Genomic DNA, 17,612 nt, shown 5'->3' with positions numbered 1-17,612 from the left:
GTAATGAAGCAATAAAGGTATCCTCCTGTAAAAAAAGGTGGATTTTAAATATTTACTTTACATTTACTAAAAGATCATTAAATTAGCATGAAAACAAAGTTCTGGAACTATGTAATTTTTTCTTCTTCATGGAAAATAGATTCTGGTTCTTAAGCGTTTTCCGTTCTTCAGAGATTGCAGAAGGCTCATCACTGGTTTTAAAAAATGTGTATCTCCGGGCTTCCCTGGTGGCGCAGTGGTTGAGAGTCCGCCTGCCGATGCAGGGGACACGGGTTCCTGCCCCAGTCTGGGAAGATCTCACATGCCGCGCGGAGCGGCTGGGCCCGTGAGCCATGGCCGCTAAGCCTGCGCGTCCAGAGCCGGTGCTCCGCGGCGGGAGAGGCCCCAACAGTGAGAGCCCTGCGTACCGCAAAAAAAAAAAAAAAAAAGTGTATCTCCTCATAATGGTTTCATTTGTCACAAGTGTTGAGATATGGAAGGATTAACAACAACACTAATAATAATGTCTCTGGACTGAACATTAGGAGGCTTGGGTTCTACTTCCAAGTTCAAAAATAACAAATGTACTCTTGGGCAGTTGGAAACGTATTTTTCCCTAGCTTTCCTCTTCTATAAAATTATAACAACACCTTCCTTTATAATTCACCTCTTTTCATAAGACTAAATTATATGTAAAAAACTATCCTAACTGTCCACCTAGAATATTCACCCTTCTCTTAAAAAGCCACCTTCTTTGGGCTTCCCTGATGGCACAGTGGTTAAGAATCCACCTGCCAATGCAGGGGACACGGGTTCGAGCCCTTGTCCGGGAAGATCCCACATGCCGCGGAGCAACTAAGCCCGTGTGCCACAGCTACTGAGCCTGCGCTCTAGAGCCCGCGAGCCACAACTACTGAGCCTGCGTGCCGCAACTACTGAAGCTCGTGTGCCTAGAGCCCGTGCTCCGCAACAAAAGAAACCACTGCAATGAGAAGCCCGCGCACCGCAACGGAATAGCTCCCACTTACCGCAACTAGAGAAAGCCCTCGTGCAGCTATGAAGACCCAAAGCAGCCAAAAATAAAATTAATTAATTAATTTTTAAAAAAAGCCACCTTCTTCCCTTTAGATCTCTTAAACTTTCTAGCCCTCATGTATTACCTAAAATAAAACTAATATTTCTCTCGATCACTATGCTTTTTACAAACCCAATTTTTCCCAATTTATTCTTCTCTCATAATCAGTCACATGAGAGTTAAAAATTCATGGCCTTATTTCATTAAAAAAATTTTTAAAGCTCATACTAGTATTACTTATGGGAGGGAATATGTATTCTGTTTGTAATAAACTATGATTTATTGGGAATGATCAACTGGCTGATAAAACAAAGAAAGAAATCGAGTTTGGGACCTAAATATTAACTTGTGATATCTTCAGATGGAAGAAAAATTCTGATGTTTAAAGAGCTTAAAGGGCTGAAGGCCAACAATAAAAAAAATTGGAAACCTGGGATCAGAAAGTGAGTCCAGAGCTCTCCTGGGTAAAAGCACTCCAAGACTCCTTCATTAGTCAAATGTTTTCAACTGATTTATCAGAAGGATCTATTCAAGGCTTGATGATAAAAGAGAATTTGGTCTATAATCTGCTCTTTCTGAGCACATAAATTCCATGAAGAATCTGTATAATTTGTAGAGCTGTGACAGCAATTCATTCATTCAACAAACGAAATTGCATTCTTCACTGGCACATACTCATGGTAAAAATAAATAAATTATAAATTATAAAATTGAATTAAAATTAAAAATTTACCTAGGAATGTCCTTGTAAATGCAGTAAAAATGATTAATTTTAATAAATTTTATTAGATTTCAACCCATAGTCTATCTAAAGAAATGGGAGGTATATATAAAGCACTTCTGCATAACATAGTATGATGTTCTTTTCATGGAAAAGTACTTGTGTGATTGATTTATAAGCTGAACTAGCTATCGGGTTTTTTTTCATAGAATACCATTTTTACATGAAAGACACCTATGGTTATTCAGACTGGTATATTTGGAAGACATTTTGTCACAGGTAAGGTGAATATGTCATTTCAAGGAAAACAGCTATTTGTTGCCAATGGTCAATTGGAGTTTTCAAGCCAAAATGAGGATTCCGGAAAACTTTTATGAACCATAGTGATATTAATGGAGATGAGGAGGTGATTTTTTCCAATATTGTTTAATTAGATGTGTCAATATTTGGAGGATCTACATAACTCAGTGAGTCAATATTTCCCATATGACTAATGCACGATGTTACAAAATCACACATGGTAAACTATCCACTCATAGCAGAAGAAAGACCAATGTATTTTGATGTAACAAAGTAGGAAAGTTCATGGACAAGGCTTCTTCAGAGTGCACATTGCAAAACCCATTTATGACACTACCACCTGTCAAGATTTGGTGTATCAAAGAAGACTATCCACAATGATCTGAAATTACTGTTAACATACTCTTTTCTAACTTCATATCATGTTGGATTTTCTTTACATACTTCGACTAAAACTATATAACAGACTGAATGCAGGAGATGTGAGAATCTATTGGTCTTATACTAAGTCAGGTATTGAAGAGATTTAGAAAATGCATAATAATGCCACTCTTCTCACTAAATTACTTATTGTTTTAGAAATGTAATCATTTCTTATAAAAATATTATTTACATTAACATGTAATATATTATTTTAATTGGGTAAATAAATACATAGTTTAAACTTTTATAGTTTTAAACACTTACAGATTAAATAGTGATAAATATAACCCACATAAACAAAAGACCTTTGGAATTTCCAATAATATTTAAGACTGTAAAGGGGTCTGAGACCAGAAAAGTTGCAGACCACTTCTCTAATCCATGCGAGAGGGAGAGGAAATGAATCGATATGAGATTTAGGAATCAAAGAAAAACGTGACAAACACATATTACTATATTTTAATATTAAGGATTATAAACGTAGGAAGTAGGCCAGAATAAAGGTTTGGTGGAGGTAATAGTTTAATAACAAAATGAACAATTACTAAACTGGGGTAGTTGCAGTAGAAATGGACAGAATGTGAATGTTACGATCACTCTGGAGTCAATATCAAATGCTTTGGAAAGTAATTTGATCTGCAAGAGGAGACATCAAATACAATTTTGAGAACATGAATCCAAGGTGACATTAGAAAAAATGTGTGAAGGAAAAGAAGGTACTAATGGCATTTTAACTAGAGAACATGGGAAGGAGAGCATGTTTAGAAGGAAAGAAGAATCCATTTCTAGATGTACTGAATCTTAGGTACTTGTGAAATGTTCAAATAAGGATTTCTAGCAGTCAACTGAAAATGTTAAACCAGAGATCAGAGACAGATAAACTTTCATTTAATCTATGTAAGGGGAAAGAGTGTAGATGAGATTGTTGATGAAGAAATGACACAGATAGAAAAAGAAGCATTGTTATCTGTAGATAAGAAAATTCTGAAAGTTTTACTTTTCATATATGACATTTCTTGTTTTTTACAACTATAAATAATTATAGTTTGTATAATTATTTTACAACTATAAATAATTATAGTTTGTATAGTTTGTAAATTATATCAATTTATAAAATTTGATTTTATAAAACATACAATTCAGGAGAGAATGAATTAGCGGTTCAAATTCAGAGTACTGCAAGGTCAATGACCTCCATCAACCTACCTAAAATAATTTTTGTTAAATTAGATTCACAACATGCTTTTCAAAAGCACATCTGCAGGTGGTATACAGAGATATGCAGGTACTGCTAAGTAGCCATGTGATAATCAGGCTTTATTTGTTAATATTTATGTTACCTCTCTGTCTAGCCGAGATGATGTTGTGGTGATCACACCTGTAGCTGGCTGCATAAAAAAGAGGGTGGGTGATGCTGGTAACTGCTCGATGATGGAGAACATTAGACGCGTGTGCAGTGTGTCAGGCTCATCTTTGTCAGTTGCACAAACCTGTCCCACGGTAGTACCTACATATAGAAAAATCCTCTTTAATTTCAAAAACTTTTACAGTTTCAACTTTCCCTTTATTTGACTCCTCTCCATCTACCACAAAAAAGTTTTGGACCACATAATTGATAATAGTAATAGGTTTTATACATTTTCAGACTTCTATATAAAATAGCACTTACTTTTAAATATCCCAGCGTTCCAACATTTTGGAATTTGGTAACCATATTTGTATTTACTGTATTTATTGTATAAATTTATAAATGTTGATAATATCCCTCCATGGCCTTTGTATTCCTGGACTAAAGAATTCCAATTATTCTTTAACATTTTTCTATTTGTAAGCCTACACTTAAATTGATCATATGGGTCAGTTTGCTCTGAAAATTCTTGGTTTAGTTAGATTTTTCTAAGGGAAGACTCAAAATCTGCATTCCGACTCCTAGTTGAAATGGTCAATTTTCAAAAGATTGAGAAAATATATTATTCTCCATGACCTTTATGATAATGCTCAGAATACTATCATTTAATCACTATAGAACATCAGCCAGCTCTCTTCAAGGCCAAGACATCCGTTGCTCAAAGACTTACTCTTTTTTAGAAAAGAATATTCTAAAAATATTCTTAGAATATTTAGAAAATATGGTCTCTTAAAAGTATTTATTTTACCTCACACAGGAAGGCAAAGTAACATTGAGTCACTCCTATTTTTCAGGCACTGTGCTTGGCCTTCAAGGTATATTGTGCTTCATTTAACCTTCAAAACAACCTTGTATATTAATATCCCATTTTACAGATGAGGAAACCAAGGCTTGTCAAGATTAGGAAACTTGCCCAGGGTCATGTCAGACAGCTAGCAAAAGGCAGAGTAAAATGCCACCTACAGCCGCCCGTCTGGCAAGTCCCTTGTTCTTGGCAGCAGGATGTGCCACCTCCCAGTGGCCAGAGTGAAACTCAGCTAATGAATTTAAACATTAAGTTGCCGTGTATTGCCACGGTGGGTACTCACCAACTCTGCAGTTTTCAGTAACATTAAAAATGTAAGTTGTTTCTGTAAAAATTGGGAAGTTATCATTCTCATCCTCGATTCTGATTAGTAGGGTCAGTGGATATTCTGGAGTATATCCATCCTTAGTTGTTGCAAAGGCAACTAGCTGTGAAGAGAGTAAAATGGAAAAAAAAAAAGCTACGGTTCAAACTTGCTTTCGCTTTGGCTTTCATTTGGAGACTGTTCAGCATCACAGTGTGGATTTCACCATTTGTTACTGTTTTGGGATGTGAACATAACCTTAATGCCAGAAGAGATGGTTAATGTCATGGTGCACTATAGCATTTTATGTTTAAATTTATCTAATATAATAACATAGCTAAATTTGGTTACCTCACCATTGCTGTATTGTTGTTCATGAGTGTAAGGGTTTTTATTATTATTTTCCCGAAAGTGTCTTGAGAACTATTTTGCTTTGTTTGAAAGTTTCAGGTGCATGAATTTTAAATACAATTTTCTGGATCTTTTATAACTTTGAATTCTTAGGATTCCAAATTCCCCAGGTGCAGTTAACTGAGATATTATTTTATTTTCTAATTAGAATTTTAGGCATATTGATGATTGTATTTAGATAACTTTCTTCATAAGAATTTTTTAATTTAAAAAGGGGGGAGTCAGAAATGGACCAAATGAGTGGTTATAAATTGGGTCTAGAATGCGATTTATTCTTTTGATTTTATAATATGAATTTCAATTCCAATTTTTCTCATAACAGCTATCATAGAAAGAACAGACCATCACAGGTACTTAGAAGGTCATGTTGTAGTAATTCTAAAGCTAAGTAATTACATCATCCAAAATAGATATAAAATAATTAAAACTAAGTTAAGCAAAATGACCAGCTCCTGTTGGAAAATCAACACAACATTAGGTTAAATTCTTATATATTAACGCTCATCCCACCACAGGAGGTTGCCTAGATGATGAAAAGACCTAGTTATCCTAGTTAAGCACTGTCCACACTCCTTACTTGCTCACCACAAGTTAACTTTCTCTCATTGCAAAGGTACCAAGGCTTAACTTCTGAACTTGACTTACCTCCTATGGTATCACTCTCAGTACCATAAAGAGGTTCACAGATCTTTTCTGCCAAATAAATAACTACTGTTCAAAGTGGTACTCTTTTTTTCTTTTGAAAAGAAAAATAGTAAACTGTAATTCCCAGAACAATCTAATAGAATCGAAGGCTATTTATTCTATAAAATTCTTTTTGCTGCCAGTCAGGTCTGTACTATCAGCTGTACCCAGAGCACGGATGCCAAAAGTCAGAAAACAGTCAAGAGTAAATGAATTGAGGAAGGGAGACGAAATAGCCACGTTTAATTTTACTAATACAATATGTAAACTTTAGACTTTACCTCAAAAGATGGATACATTTCACGATCTACAGGACGAGTACAAAACAGGTTTCCAGTATCTCTCTCTACATAAAATAAATTTAGAGGTTCTTTGTCAACTCCAGGCCCACTTATGGAATAGTAAATAGTGTAGTTTTGTGCTGTATCAGATTGAATCTAGAAAGTAGACATCATATACATAAAAGACAAATTTGTATTTCAGCAAAACTTTCATTTATATACTTATGCAATCATACTGACATTTTACAATAAGTAATTGCCCTCTTTAATTTATTATTATGTCTGAATAAAAAGCAGCAATAGAATAAGGAAGACTAATAATTGTGAAATTCAAGAGCAAGGCATGAGGAAAATAATGTAATAGCATCTTAGCTTTCCAGAATAACTAAGAAGTACTTTAAAGGCTACGTGTAACTACATGGATCAAGCATTTTGGACTTTCCCTGTCTTAGATAACAAAGTATTCTGAGCATGAAAAGTTATCCTTCTGTCAAAGTTTTACACCTCAAGTTTTATTATATATAACATAATATTTGAGACACTGGGTTTAAAGTACACTGTCGGCAGGCAAACATCTGGAAAGTGGTTTCCTTAATTAGTTTTTGTTATTTCTCAGCATCTTCTCTATTATAGGGGCTAAATGGGAGGATGAAAATGAGTGAGAATGGAAATGACGTAATATCCTGGCAAGTGTGCTACTTTGGTATTTGATTCAAAAAGAAAATTTTTTTCCAAATTGTTTTCATCCTCTTAGTAGGATCCTTATCTATTAGGATGACTAACAATTATTTTCTAACAATTTCTTTCTCAACTTTAAAATGCTCTTTTCTCAGCTGCATTGAATTTGTTGATGGGATATAAACAAGGATTCTCTCTCACCATTTCAAGAACTGGGGGAAAAGAAACCTAAGAGCTAGACTGAATGGTAGGGACCACTGATAAGGGAGGAAGGAAAGAAGATTTGCTGGGGTTTCCACTAAAAATGAAACAGGGGAGAGAAAATGTGGATCCAGTATGATTTAAGCAGTGGACCTGGGAAGAAACCATGGAAAGGTGTATGTGTCTTTCCCCTTCATGGCATTTGACCTGTTATCAACAATTTCATCCTTTGTTATGGAAGATGTTTTGGGATTTTCTAGACTATGCCCAGGCTCTGAGATACCCTTGATGATATGAAAATTCATTAAGGAAGCATGCGTTTGACAGTGCTATATGGGTTTTACAGTTTTATAAATGGCTTTTGCATGACTAAAACTGCAAAAAAAAAGTATACATAGGTATAGAGAGATGCATTTATACCATATATTGAAACATATGATAGACATACTCACCCATACATTCATACACACATACTTTTTAAATAACTGCATACTCATTGTCTAAATTTTTTACAAAGATGGAAACCATAGACTCTCACAGTGGAAGGAAAGTAAATTATACCTGTTGAAGAAAGAGTGGGAAAGGACCCAAGGAATTCTCAGACACTGAACAAGGAATAGGAGCCCATCTTCTCTTGGCACGTATTAGAACTTTTTCTTGAGAACGCCTTTTCCTCAGTACCTCAATTTAGAAGACAAAAAAATATTAATAATAAATATTATTTATTTAAAAGCCAACGACTACTTTATTTTCAAACTTTAAAACTCTGATACATCTTTCTCCTCTCATGAGGATTAGCTGGGGAGGCTTAAGACCATGGTAGTGCTTGAAAACCAAACGAAATGCCAATACTAGAAAAAAAATAACCAAGAAATCCCTGCCCTAACTGTTATCACAGCAATCCTATTGAGAAAATAACTTGGTGGGAACATGGAAGAGAGAGAGATGAAATTGGAAGCCTAGAAGCAAAACTGAAAAAAAAAAAACACTGTACTGTTGCCACACTGCCATGCAAAAACATGGGAGGAGAAATATGCAAAGAATGTAAGCAGACAGGTGCCCTTCTAAATTTAGCATAAGCATCTTCCACTCACCGGCAACTAGGAAGAGCCAGGGGACCAACAGAGAGATCTGTGTCAGAACGAGGAGAGAAACATGGTGACAACTCTCAAACAGCTGTCATGAGTAATGGCCAGTGGTTGAATGAAGTCATTTTGATCTTGGATGTCAAAAAGTCATAAGTATGTGTGAAGTCCAAACCTTAACCTAAAATAGTCCTCCATTTTCTAAGACTAAAAATTATGCTAAGATACATGAGACCTATCTCTGGATGCCTCATGTATCTCAGAGTAATTAACCATGTCATGACGCTATACTGCTGCCCAGAGTAGGACACCATCCTAAGTCATTAACATGCCATATGAGTTCTTGAATAATTAAAAGCTACAAAGTTCAAGTTATATACAAATATCTTAAACAATAATGTTTCTTGTTTTGGAAACCTATTCCACAGTGAAGATCAAGAAATGCTTCTCTGTGTCTAATCTCAAGTTCTCATGCTGTCCCATATCCCAATTTCTCCTTTTATGTCCCAAATAAAAAGAAATTATAATCTGTGATAACATATGTTGAACAACCCTTTTCCATTTCAAAAATGTTAACTTGAGTCATGGCTTTTATTCTTCTTCAAGCTAAATTATCCCATATCTTTTTTGATTCACATCTTCCCTGGTCATGTTAGTTCCACCTGAAGAAAACAGTTCGTCATACTTCATTTTTATACTTTGGTATACCTTTGTTTGTTGCTCTAAAAGGACAAGTATTTTCTTCTCTTCTTGGGTCTCTGTGTTGGAAAGTAATACGGTAAAAGATCTCTTCACTGAGGAAAAAAGAATGGCATTTGTTGTATAGACTGAACCATCTTCTAAAATTTGGAAATCAGGATCACTTGAATGAATTAGATTTGCAGATTTAAAGCACTCCTTCAGGTTAACTGTAGAAAATGTACAGAGCAATCATTTGTAAGGTAAAACAAAGCAATATACAGCTTTAACAGTAAGCTATGCATTTGAGGTGGGGCAGTCAAAAACTTTAATTACACTGACACTTGTAAGTTTTGCATTTTTAAAAGGATATATGAAACTATACGGTTAATTCAGTTGTGCTTAACTAAACGTATCCATCACTTCTGATACCTACTTCACAGCCTTTTAAAGAAGAGACATTTGTTCTGAAATCAAAGCATGTGAACTCTACAGTCTGAATATTAAACTCACACCAAAAAAGTTTTTCTTTATTAACTGAAACTAGCCACAGAGCAATACATGAGAACACTTAAAACAAGTTAAACAGAATCTAGAGATTAAAACTGGTAGTTATTACATTAAATTATTACTGAACTCTTTGCATCTGTTGTTAAATAGTCATCATATTCTGTGTCTTCATTGGTCTGATCTTTTTGTATACATTTGAGTTATATGAAAAACAATAATTGAAAAAAAATATGTGGAAGTAAATGTTGTAAGATGCCAAAATATTTTAGGATAAAAATCCAAAAACAACACCTTTAAACTCAAGAAATAGTTTCAATACTATTTCTCAATTTCATAGACGTATTATAACATATACCATATCCTTCGTCTAACGTAAATATTAGTAATTACTCAAACTAAACAATTTTAACTACTTTATATAATCATGTTTTTCAATAAAGTACAATATTCCGTTCATTGGATTGACACCATATATATTTTTAAAAAAGTATTGGAATGTACTATATTAGTTTTAACTATTAGTTCCAATAGAGTTATCCTCCTAAAGATTACACGAATTTTACAAGATCAACCAAATTAGGATTTATTACATATTCTGGCAGTTTCTTACCTCTACCAATATATTTTACAGCATCTAGTTTGGAGGGAACATGTAGTGTCACTGTTTTGCAGGCATCACAGGCAAATGTTAAGATCTAAAAAAATCAGTATTATACATTAAAAAGAGCCTTTTCATGTGTACATAGTTTATACAAATTTGTATAATTATAAATCTGTTTATATAATTAGCAAAATAAAATAAAAAGCATACACTGGATTAAGAATTCAGAAAAAAACTGCATAGAAGAGAAGAATAAAAACAACAGACTAAGAGCCATGGATCCCTCCCTCACAAAGCATGTAAACTCAGAGAATTGCTTATCCTCTTGGGCTTTGTTTCCTAGTCTGTAAAATGAAGTTAATAATAATTTCACTAACTTAGTGGATATACTGAGAAACCAATGACACCCTTTTGTGGGAAAGCACTGGAAACTATTAGGAAGGCAGCACAGGTATATAAAAGGAAAGAGAAACAAAAACAAATTTAATGAGCCAGCAAGTTGTTTCAATTAACTGTCAACTGTCTATGAGTTTTGTTACCAAATCAAAAATATCCTAAAGAAAATGCCAATGCTTTTAAAGAGAAGCACTGACTCATTGCCATGGAGTGACTTAAAAAGTATTTACATATGACCCCACGCATATAAGCACACGACTTTGAAATATGAACTTATTTTGAAGTTCTCAATAATGAGAATTAAGGTCAGTGTTAAAAGTATTTCACTTAAAAAATTTAAATGATTTAGTGATTTATGCTGAACCAATTCCAATACAATACATATTTGAGCACACTGAAAATAAATTGTTCTCTCTGAAACTTTATAATGGATGCTTCTGAAAGTTTCACAGTTCTTTGCAAAGGTTTTTGACAAAAAGCAAAACAGCCAACCAGCATTTACACTGTTATTTAAACTTTTTTTTTTTTGGGCCGTACCGCACGGCCTGCAGGATCTTAGTTCCCCCACCAGGGATCGAACCCATACTCCCTGCAGTGGAAGCTCAGAGTCTTAACCGCTGGACCGCCAGGGAAGTCCCTACACTGTTATTTAAAAGTCTATAAACATAAATTAAAATCATCAAAATTTGGATGAAAATTTTTATTTCCAAAATACACTAAAGACCCTTTAAGTATCTAATTTAAATTATGTATGAAGGACCAAGCATGGCAGAGATTACATTTCATTTGGAACTCAGAGATGGACATGACAAAGAGACTGTATTTGAATTAGAAATAAAAAGATGAAAAGAATCTTCATTGGTTGCATAGCCCAGAGAGAATAGGAGTAGAATCAGACATGTGAAGAGTCCAGCTCAAGGTGACAGAAGGCATACACCCACTGATTCATTCAACCAACATTTCTTGGTTTCTGCCTAGGTGCCAAGAAGTGTTCAAAGGCTACTAGGGTGAACAAAGAGAACTCGACCTCACAGAGATTATTTTACACTAAAAGACAAAAAGTAAATACACAAATGCACAGAGGTCACACAATGCCAAGAGTAAGTGTTATGAGAAAAATAAAACAGGAAGAGAGGGTGATAAAGACCAGAAACTTGAGTGAAAGCAGGATGCAAACCAGTTCACTAACTGGGGAAGAGTCTTCCAGGTGGAGCGAAAAGCCAGGCCAAAGGCCCTGGGAGGGGACTTCACCTGGTGCGTTGAAGGAACAAAAAGAAGGGTGTAGCAGTAAACACAGTGAGGGAAGAGTGAGAGGACATGATATTGAAGAGACAATCATAGGCATATCATGTAGGGTCTAAAAGGCCTGAGGGCAAAGAGAAGCACAGTAGGTTTAGACACTGTGGAGTGGTGTCACGTGGTGAGCTTTTACACAGACTCATTCCGGTGGCCATGTGAGAACAGACTATGGGGAAGACAGAGTGGAAGCAAGGAGACACATTGGGAGGAATCTATCTGAGAGGAGAGGTGGTGACTTGGACTAAGGTAAAAACGATGGAAAAGGTGAGAAGTGGCCGAATTAAGACAATATTTCAGATAACAGTATCCTGGACATCCAGTCATTCATGCATTCAACAAATACTTACTGAATGTTCTAATATGTACTAGACACAGCAGTAAAAGGGATTCTCATGAAACATTCAATTCAAGGATAAGACTTATTTGTAATTTCAGTAATGGAGGATAAAAGCTATGACAGGGAAGTACAGGATGCTTTGGGAGAGCACTAGGAACCAGCCTCCTCTAAGAGCCAGGTGAAGAGGGGCAACAAGTTAGCCATGTCACAGGGAGGCAGAGCTTGTATGCTGCAAACATCGGAACTGCATATGCAAAGGCCCAGAATGACACAGACTTGAAAATGCAATTTGCGATGGTTGATGCATATAGCACAAGAGGGACAGGAGTTTAAAATGGATTCACAGAAGTAGGTGTGGGACAGGTCCTGAACAGCCTTAACAAAGTACACATATAGATTTTTCTTCCTAAAGATAATAAGAAACCAAAGATTTGTTTTAAGCAGATAAATTACATAGCAGCTTTCTATTTGAATAAGGTTAACTCTGACCAGTGTGACGAATGAATTAGGGGAACAATTTTCATTTCCAATAATGGGACTTAGGGCATTCAGTCCAACCCCCAGGCCAAAACTAACAATGATGGATACATGTTTTTTAAACCATCCTAAAACCATCCAGCTAGGCAAAAACTGAGGATAAAGCTGGAACACAGTAGTAACCAGAAACAACTTCTAATCTGAAAAGATTAGATTCTGGCTTTTTGGCCTCAAGAGAGGGGAGTGAAATCAAAGCACAGACCTGCCTAAGATCTAAGAGAAGATCTGTCCACATTAATCTGGATCCCCAAATGCGAAACCTTCATTGTAAGAGTAAGCTAGTAGTAAACTGGTCCTCACGTGGATTTGTGATCCACATTCACATCACTCATTTGTTCTAGGAAACACAAGCCGCTAATTAGTTTAAAGAATCCCTGGCATGTGATCAGCACCATAGGTGCTGAAAACCATTTGACCAAGTCAATAACCATTCTTAAATTTTTAATAAAAGTGCCCCCAATAAGAATTGATAAGTGCTACTTCAATAGAATTTTATTTTATATTATAATGACATCATCGATGGAAAAGCATTAGCAGTAGCCTCACTAAACTCAGAAACAAGGTAGACTTCCCAAGGGTCATCATCTACAGCTAACATTACATTAAAGTATATTAGGCAAGAGAATGATATTAGATGGCATATGAATTGAAAAGAAAGAGGTTAAAAAGAACCACTATTTGCATTTGATATGACTATTTATCTGGAAAACCCAAGGAAATTAACCACAAAACAATAAGAAAATTTCATAAGGGAGCAGAAACAGCTATTAAAATACAGAAATCATTAGTCATCATACACATAAACAAAATCTGTTAAACAATATAATGGAAAAGAAGAAATCATTTTCAAAAGTGATAAAAAGTTAGAATACCAAAAAGTAAACTTAACAAGAAACATGTAAAGTTTATTTGAGAAAAACCTGAAACTATTTCTGAAGGACACAAAAGCAGACTTGAACAAAAGAAATATATATTATTATTTTGGATAGTAAAAAATCAACAACGTAAGTATATCAATTTACACTAAGTTAAATTATAAAGTTTATGATCCCAATAAAAATCCCATTGGGCTTCCCAGGTGGCACAGTGGTTAAGAGTCTGCCTGCCGATGCAGGGGACACGGGTTCGTGCCCGGGTCCGGGAAGATCCCGCATGCCGCGGAGCGGCTGGGCCCGTGAGCCGTGGCCGCTGAGCCTGCGCATCTGGAGCCTGTGCTCCGCAATGGGAGAGGCCACAACAGTGAGAGGCCCGCGTACCGCAAAAAAAAAAAAAAAATCCCATCAATATTTTTTCTGGAACTAGACAAGCTGATATAAAATGTAATAAGGAAAAATAAACAATTAAAGATAGAAACATTATGAAAAAGAAAAGCAATGAAAGGATATTAGCTTTAGCAGATACTGAAAGGTCTTATGAAGTCTTAATAATTAAAACAATGCAGTATTTGGTATATGAATAGACGGAAAGAGAGTAGATGCATATAAATTGGAAAGGAAGAAGTAAAAGTTTCTATTTACATTTGTTACAATTGTATATAGACCATAGGGGTTGTAACTTTTTGTTAACACTCACTAGCCATTTATGAGTTTCTATTTCTCCACATTCTTGCCTACAGAGCCTGTTGTCAAACTTCTGGATGTTTGCCAAATGAGAAATGACATTTCAATGTATTTCTTTCTCTTTTTTTTTGTAATACCATTTTAAAATTATTTATTTGTTTGTTTTTTTAAAGATTTTTTTGATATAGACCATTTTTTTTCTTTTTTCCTTTAACATCTTTATTAGAGTATAATTGCTTTACAACCAATGTAGTTTTAAATTCATCTTTCCTTACTATAAGTAAGGCTGAAATATTTTGTGGGACATTTTTATTACTTTATGGTTTTTCAGGTCCATGTTCATGCTGGACTTCTTGATTTAGAAGAGCTCCAACCACAAGATGGAATTGTATAAGGAATGATTTCAATTTAGCAGTGGAGATCCCTGATGACCTTAGAGAGACAGAAACTTCATTAGGTGTTTAGGTAGAGGCAGCGTTCAAGTGGTTACTAAATGTGTGAGGTGAGGCAAGATGAGGAGAAGCTGATTCACAGAAGGGTGATGGAAGGGAAATGTAAGGGGTGTCCCCCAAGCCATTTTTATTTAGTAATGTTCCTACTTTTCTTTAACACGTCTATCACACATGAGGCTCACAACCACAACAAGCATCTGAGGCTAGCAGGACTTTGCACAGACATGCACATGAGCATCAGAACAGCTTAAGACCCACCAAGCCTTCCAGCCAGAATGCAGTAGGATGAGGGGGGTAGCCACAGCCACCCCACTTCTGGCCTATCCAGCTTTGAAGCTAAGGAAGGCCAAAGAACGAGGATTATTCAACTTTATTATTATTCCCTTATATGTGCTTTCTTCTAAAAAGGAAGTGAGAACACACGGAAAGTTGTGTGTGTCAGTATATAAGATCCAAGCTATTTATGGCCTGCGCCTTTTAGTACCCGTGCCTAATCATGCCTTTTCCTTCAAGGGCAATGTTTAAAAAGAAGTGTCAGAAAAAAAAGTGTCAACTTTATTAAGAATCTAAGCAAAATCCGTTCCTCTTGTCATCAAAGACATATCTTACGACCGTTATTTACTCCCTTCTTGATTTCCTCAGCTGTGAACTATTACTTGCTGTGCACCCGGCCCTGTGTATGTTATTAATGTGCCCCGGTAATTTAGTTAAGAGTTTGAAGTCCCTGGAGTTCCATGGGAAAGGCATTCTAATAATAGTAACAACTACAATTTCATTAGTTAAAAACTTCAGGACTTCGTTGTAAAACGAGAGCGGTAGAGTAAGGGAAATTACACGGATATTTCCCGCCGCCAGTTGCACCCCTCCCAGAAGGAATCCTCCCTCTGTCTGTTCTCCAGGTTCGTCCCCTTGTCCTTCAGGGTTAGGGACTGGAGCCCTAACGCCTGCGGCTCAACGTGAAAGGACACTATGCGCTTTGACCTCTGTACTTGGTCTATGTAAATTTTGTCCTTCCAGGGGACCCAGGAAGCCCTGACTGGGGAACCTCTGATCCCACAGTCTCCCAGGGGCTGCTCTCCCCGCACTGGATTCCTATGCCTTGAGGTCCCCCAAAGAGACCTCGGTCTTTCCTGCCAGGGAGGGGGGCTATCCCTTCCGAATAAGGCCACCTCCTTCTTCCCTCCCAGCTTTGGGGTCTTTGCTATTGGGTTCTTTAAAGCGGGAAGGAAACTAGAGCTGGAGGGCTTGGCGGGGGATGGGGGAGCGGGGAGAATCTGTATGCCTCCGAGGCGAGAGATCGGGAAAGCCACTTCCCCAAAGTTCAAGGGGGATGAAATCTCACGTGCTGACAAACAATGGAAACCGTACCAAGGACCACCGAGGGCCGGCCCATCTACTATCTTTAGGCGCAGAGGGTGGAGACCGCCCCAGCCCCAGCTCTTCCCTCCCCCCTTCACTCACACACTAAGATCAAAAGGCGCCTAGTTCTTTCACCCAAGGACCTGCGATTTCGATCCCCAGCGGCTCCCCTCGTCTGCGGCCGGAGCTCGGCACTGAGGTCGAATGGACTGCCCCGCCCGGGGAGGTGCGCGAGGCGCAGAGGAGCAGCGCGGGGCGCGCAGCGCTCTCCGGCTTGTACCCAGAGGCCACGGTTTGGGACGGGCGTTTGCAGCCGCTCATCTGCCTGCGCTGATCACATCTACCGGAGACAACCTTCTCCTCCCCTGCGGGATCGCTGCGCCCAGCTCGCTCTCCTCTGTCTGTCCTCCCCGCTCCCCCAGCCTACGGCACTTTTTTCAGCCAGCCCCAGGCCCAAGAACCCCCGCATGGGCCGCCGCCACCACCGACCCCCGCCCCCAAAGTTTCCCCTCCCTCCCCCATGGGTCCGTGCGCCCACTCGGGACCGGGGTCCGGGCAGCCACTCACCGCGAGGGTCAGCAGGAGTTGCCAGCAAAGGGCTCCGCTCGCGGAGCCTGTGGGTCGCGCTGCCGCCATGGGAGGACTCGGAGGCAGGTCGCCGGCCGAGGCACCCGGAAGGCCGGGGTGGGAAGGCGCAGCCGGGCGAAGGGCCGCGGGCCAGGCGCAGGCTGGGCCGGCCGCGCAGGAGTGCGAGGCAGAGAACGTGGCGCGCGGAGGGAGATGCTTTTCTTCTCGGTTTTTCTGAAGCTTCTGCGTCTCACCCCAGGAGCTTTTCCTCTGACCGAGGGTGGGGTTCCAGGCGCGTCCGAAACACACCGATCGGCCCCTCCTTGGTATTTTCTCAAGTCTTTATTTCTGGAAGAACGCCAACAGGTGGGAACTCCCTCTCGCCGCCACCCTTTTTCTGTGCTAGGTGTTTCTCACCGACGGACACCACCCATATGCCCCATCTCCCCACCGCCCCGGTATCCGCCTTGAGGATTAACATCTGGCCCTGCCCAGCAGAAGTCCTGACTGTACAGAGACTCGGTCCTCGAGCGCGTCCTGCCGCAGGAGGGGGCGCGCTCCCGGCCCCGACTCCGCCCCGTGCGCAGCGGCCAGTTTCAGACCCGCAAAGGCCGCCTGGGAGCTGGAGAGGTCGCGTTTTGTGTCACAGCTAACTAAGGCCCGCCTATTAGAGGGTTGACCCCAGGTAGACTGTTTTATACACTCTTTGCTGGAGTTAATTTACTGCAGACATCCAAGTGCAATTCAGACAGAGGTTTCATCTGTGACACACCTTTCTTGGGGTCTTGTTTGGTTGTTGTTGGTCTTTTTTTTTTTTTAACAGAAATGTCCTGGCCAGTATAGCAATGATACAAGGAAATTACAATAATTAATCAATTAAAATAAGGGAATCCAGGCATCAAGGGTGAGTTACTACTGAAAATACATCTTGTAGACGTTGGTTAAATGTGGGCCTACTGATT

The 17,612-nt window shown here is 38.3% G+C and overlaps 1 protein-coding gene across 7 annotated transcripts in view; it reads right to left on the bottom strand.

Annotated features, from left to right (window-relative positions):
• The window catches only part of DSC2 (desmocollin 2), a 32,407-nt gene extending 15,332 nt beyond the window's left edge, over window positions 1-17,075 (bottom strand). For 3 of the 7 annotated variants that reach the window (XM_033435252.2, XM_033435254.2, XM_049698217.1), the window contains exons 1-7: window positions 16,651-17,074; window positions 10,154-10,238; window positions 9,064-9,263; window positions 7,832-7,951; window positions 6,392-6,547; window positions 4,995-5,139; window positions 3,839-4,005 (exon numbers count right to left, since the gene is read on the bottom strand). In XM_033435252.2, coding sequence (XP_033291143.1) covers window positions 3,839-4,005; window positions 4,995-5,139; window positions 6,392-6,547; window positions 7,832-7,951; window positions 9,064-9,263; window positions 10,154-10,238; window positions 16,651-16,719 — 942 coding nt within the window. In that variant the 5' untranslated portion in view covers window positions 16,720-17,074. Of the gene's footprint in view, window positions 1-3,838; window positions 4,006-4,994; window positions 5,140-6,391; window positions 6,548-7,831; window positions 7,952-9,063; window positions 9,264-10,153; window positions 10,239-14,588; window positions 14,705-16,650 lie in introns of all 7 variants that reach the window. The other 4 variants (XM_033435251.2, XM_033435253.2, XM_033435250.2 and 1 more) reach the window with 3 other exon arrangements.
• Window positions 17,076-17,612: the final 537 nt, after the last annotated feature.

Source organism: Orcinus orca, chromosome 15, assembly GCF_937001465.1.
Source record: "Orcinus orca chromosome 15, mOrcOrc1.1, whole genome shotgun sequence".
Taxonomy (NCBI): domain Eukaryota; kingdom Metazoa; phylum Chordata; class Mammalia; order Artiodactyla; family Delphinidae; genus Orcinus; species Orcinus orca.
The sequence above is the reverse complement of the archived record's forward strand: the minus strand, read 5'-3'. Positions and strand labels throughout refer to the sequence as shown.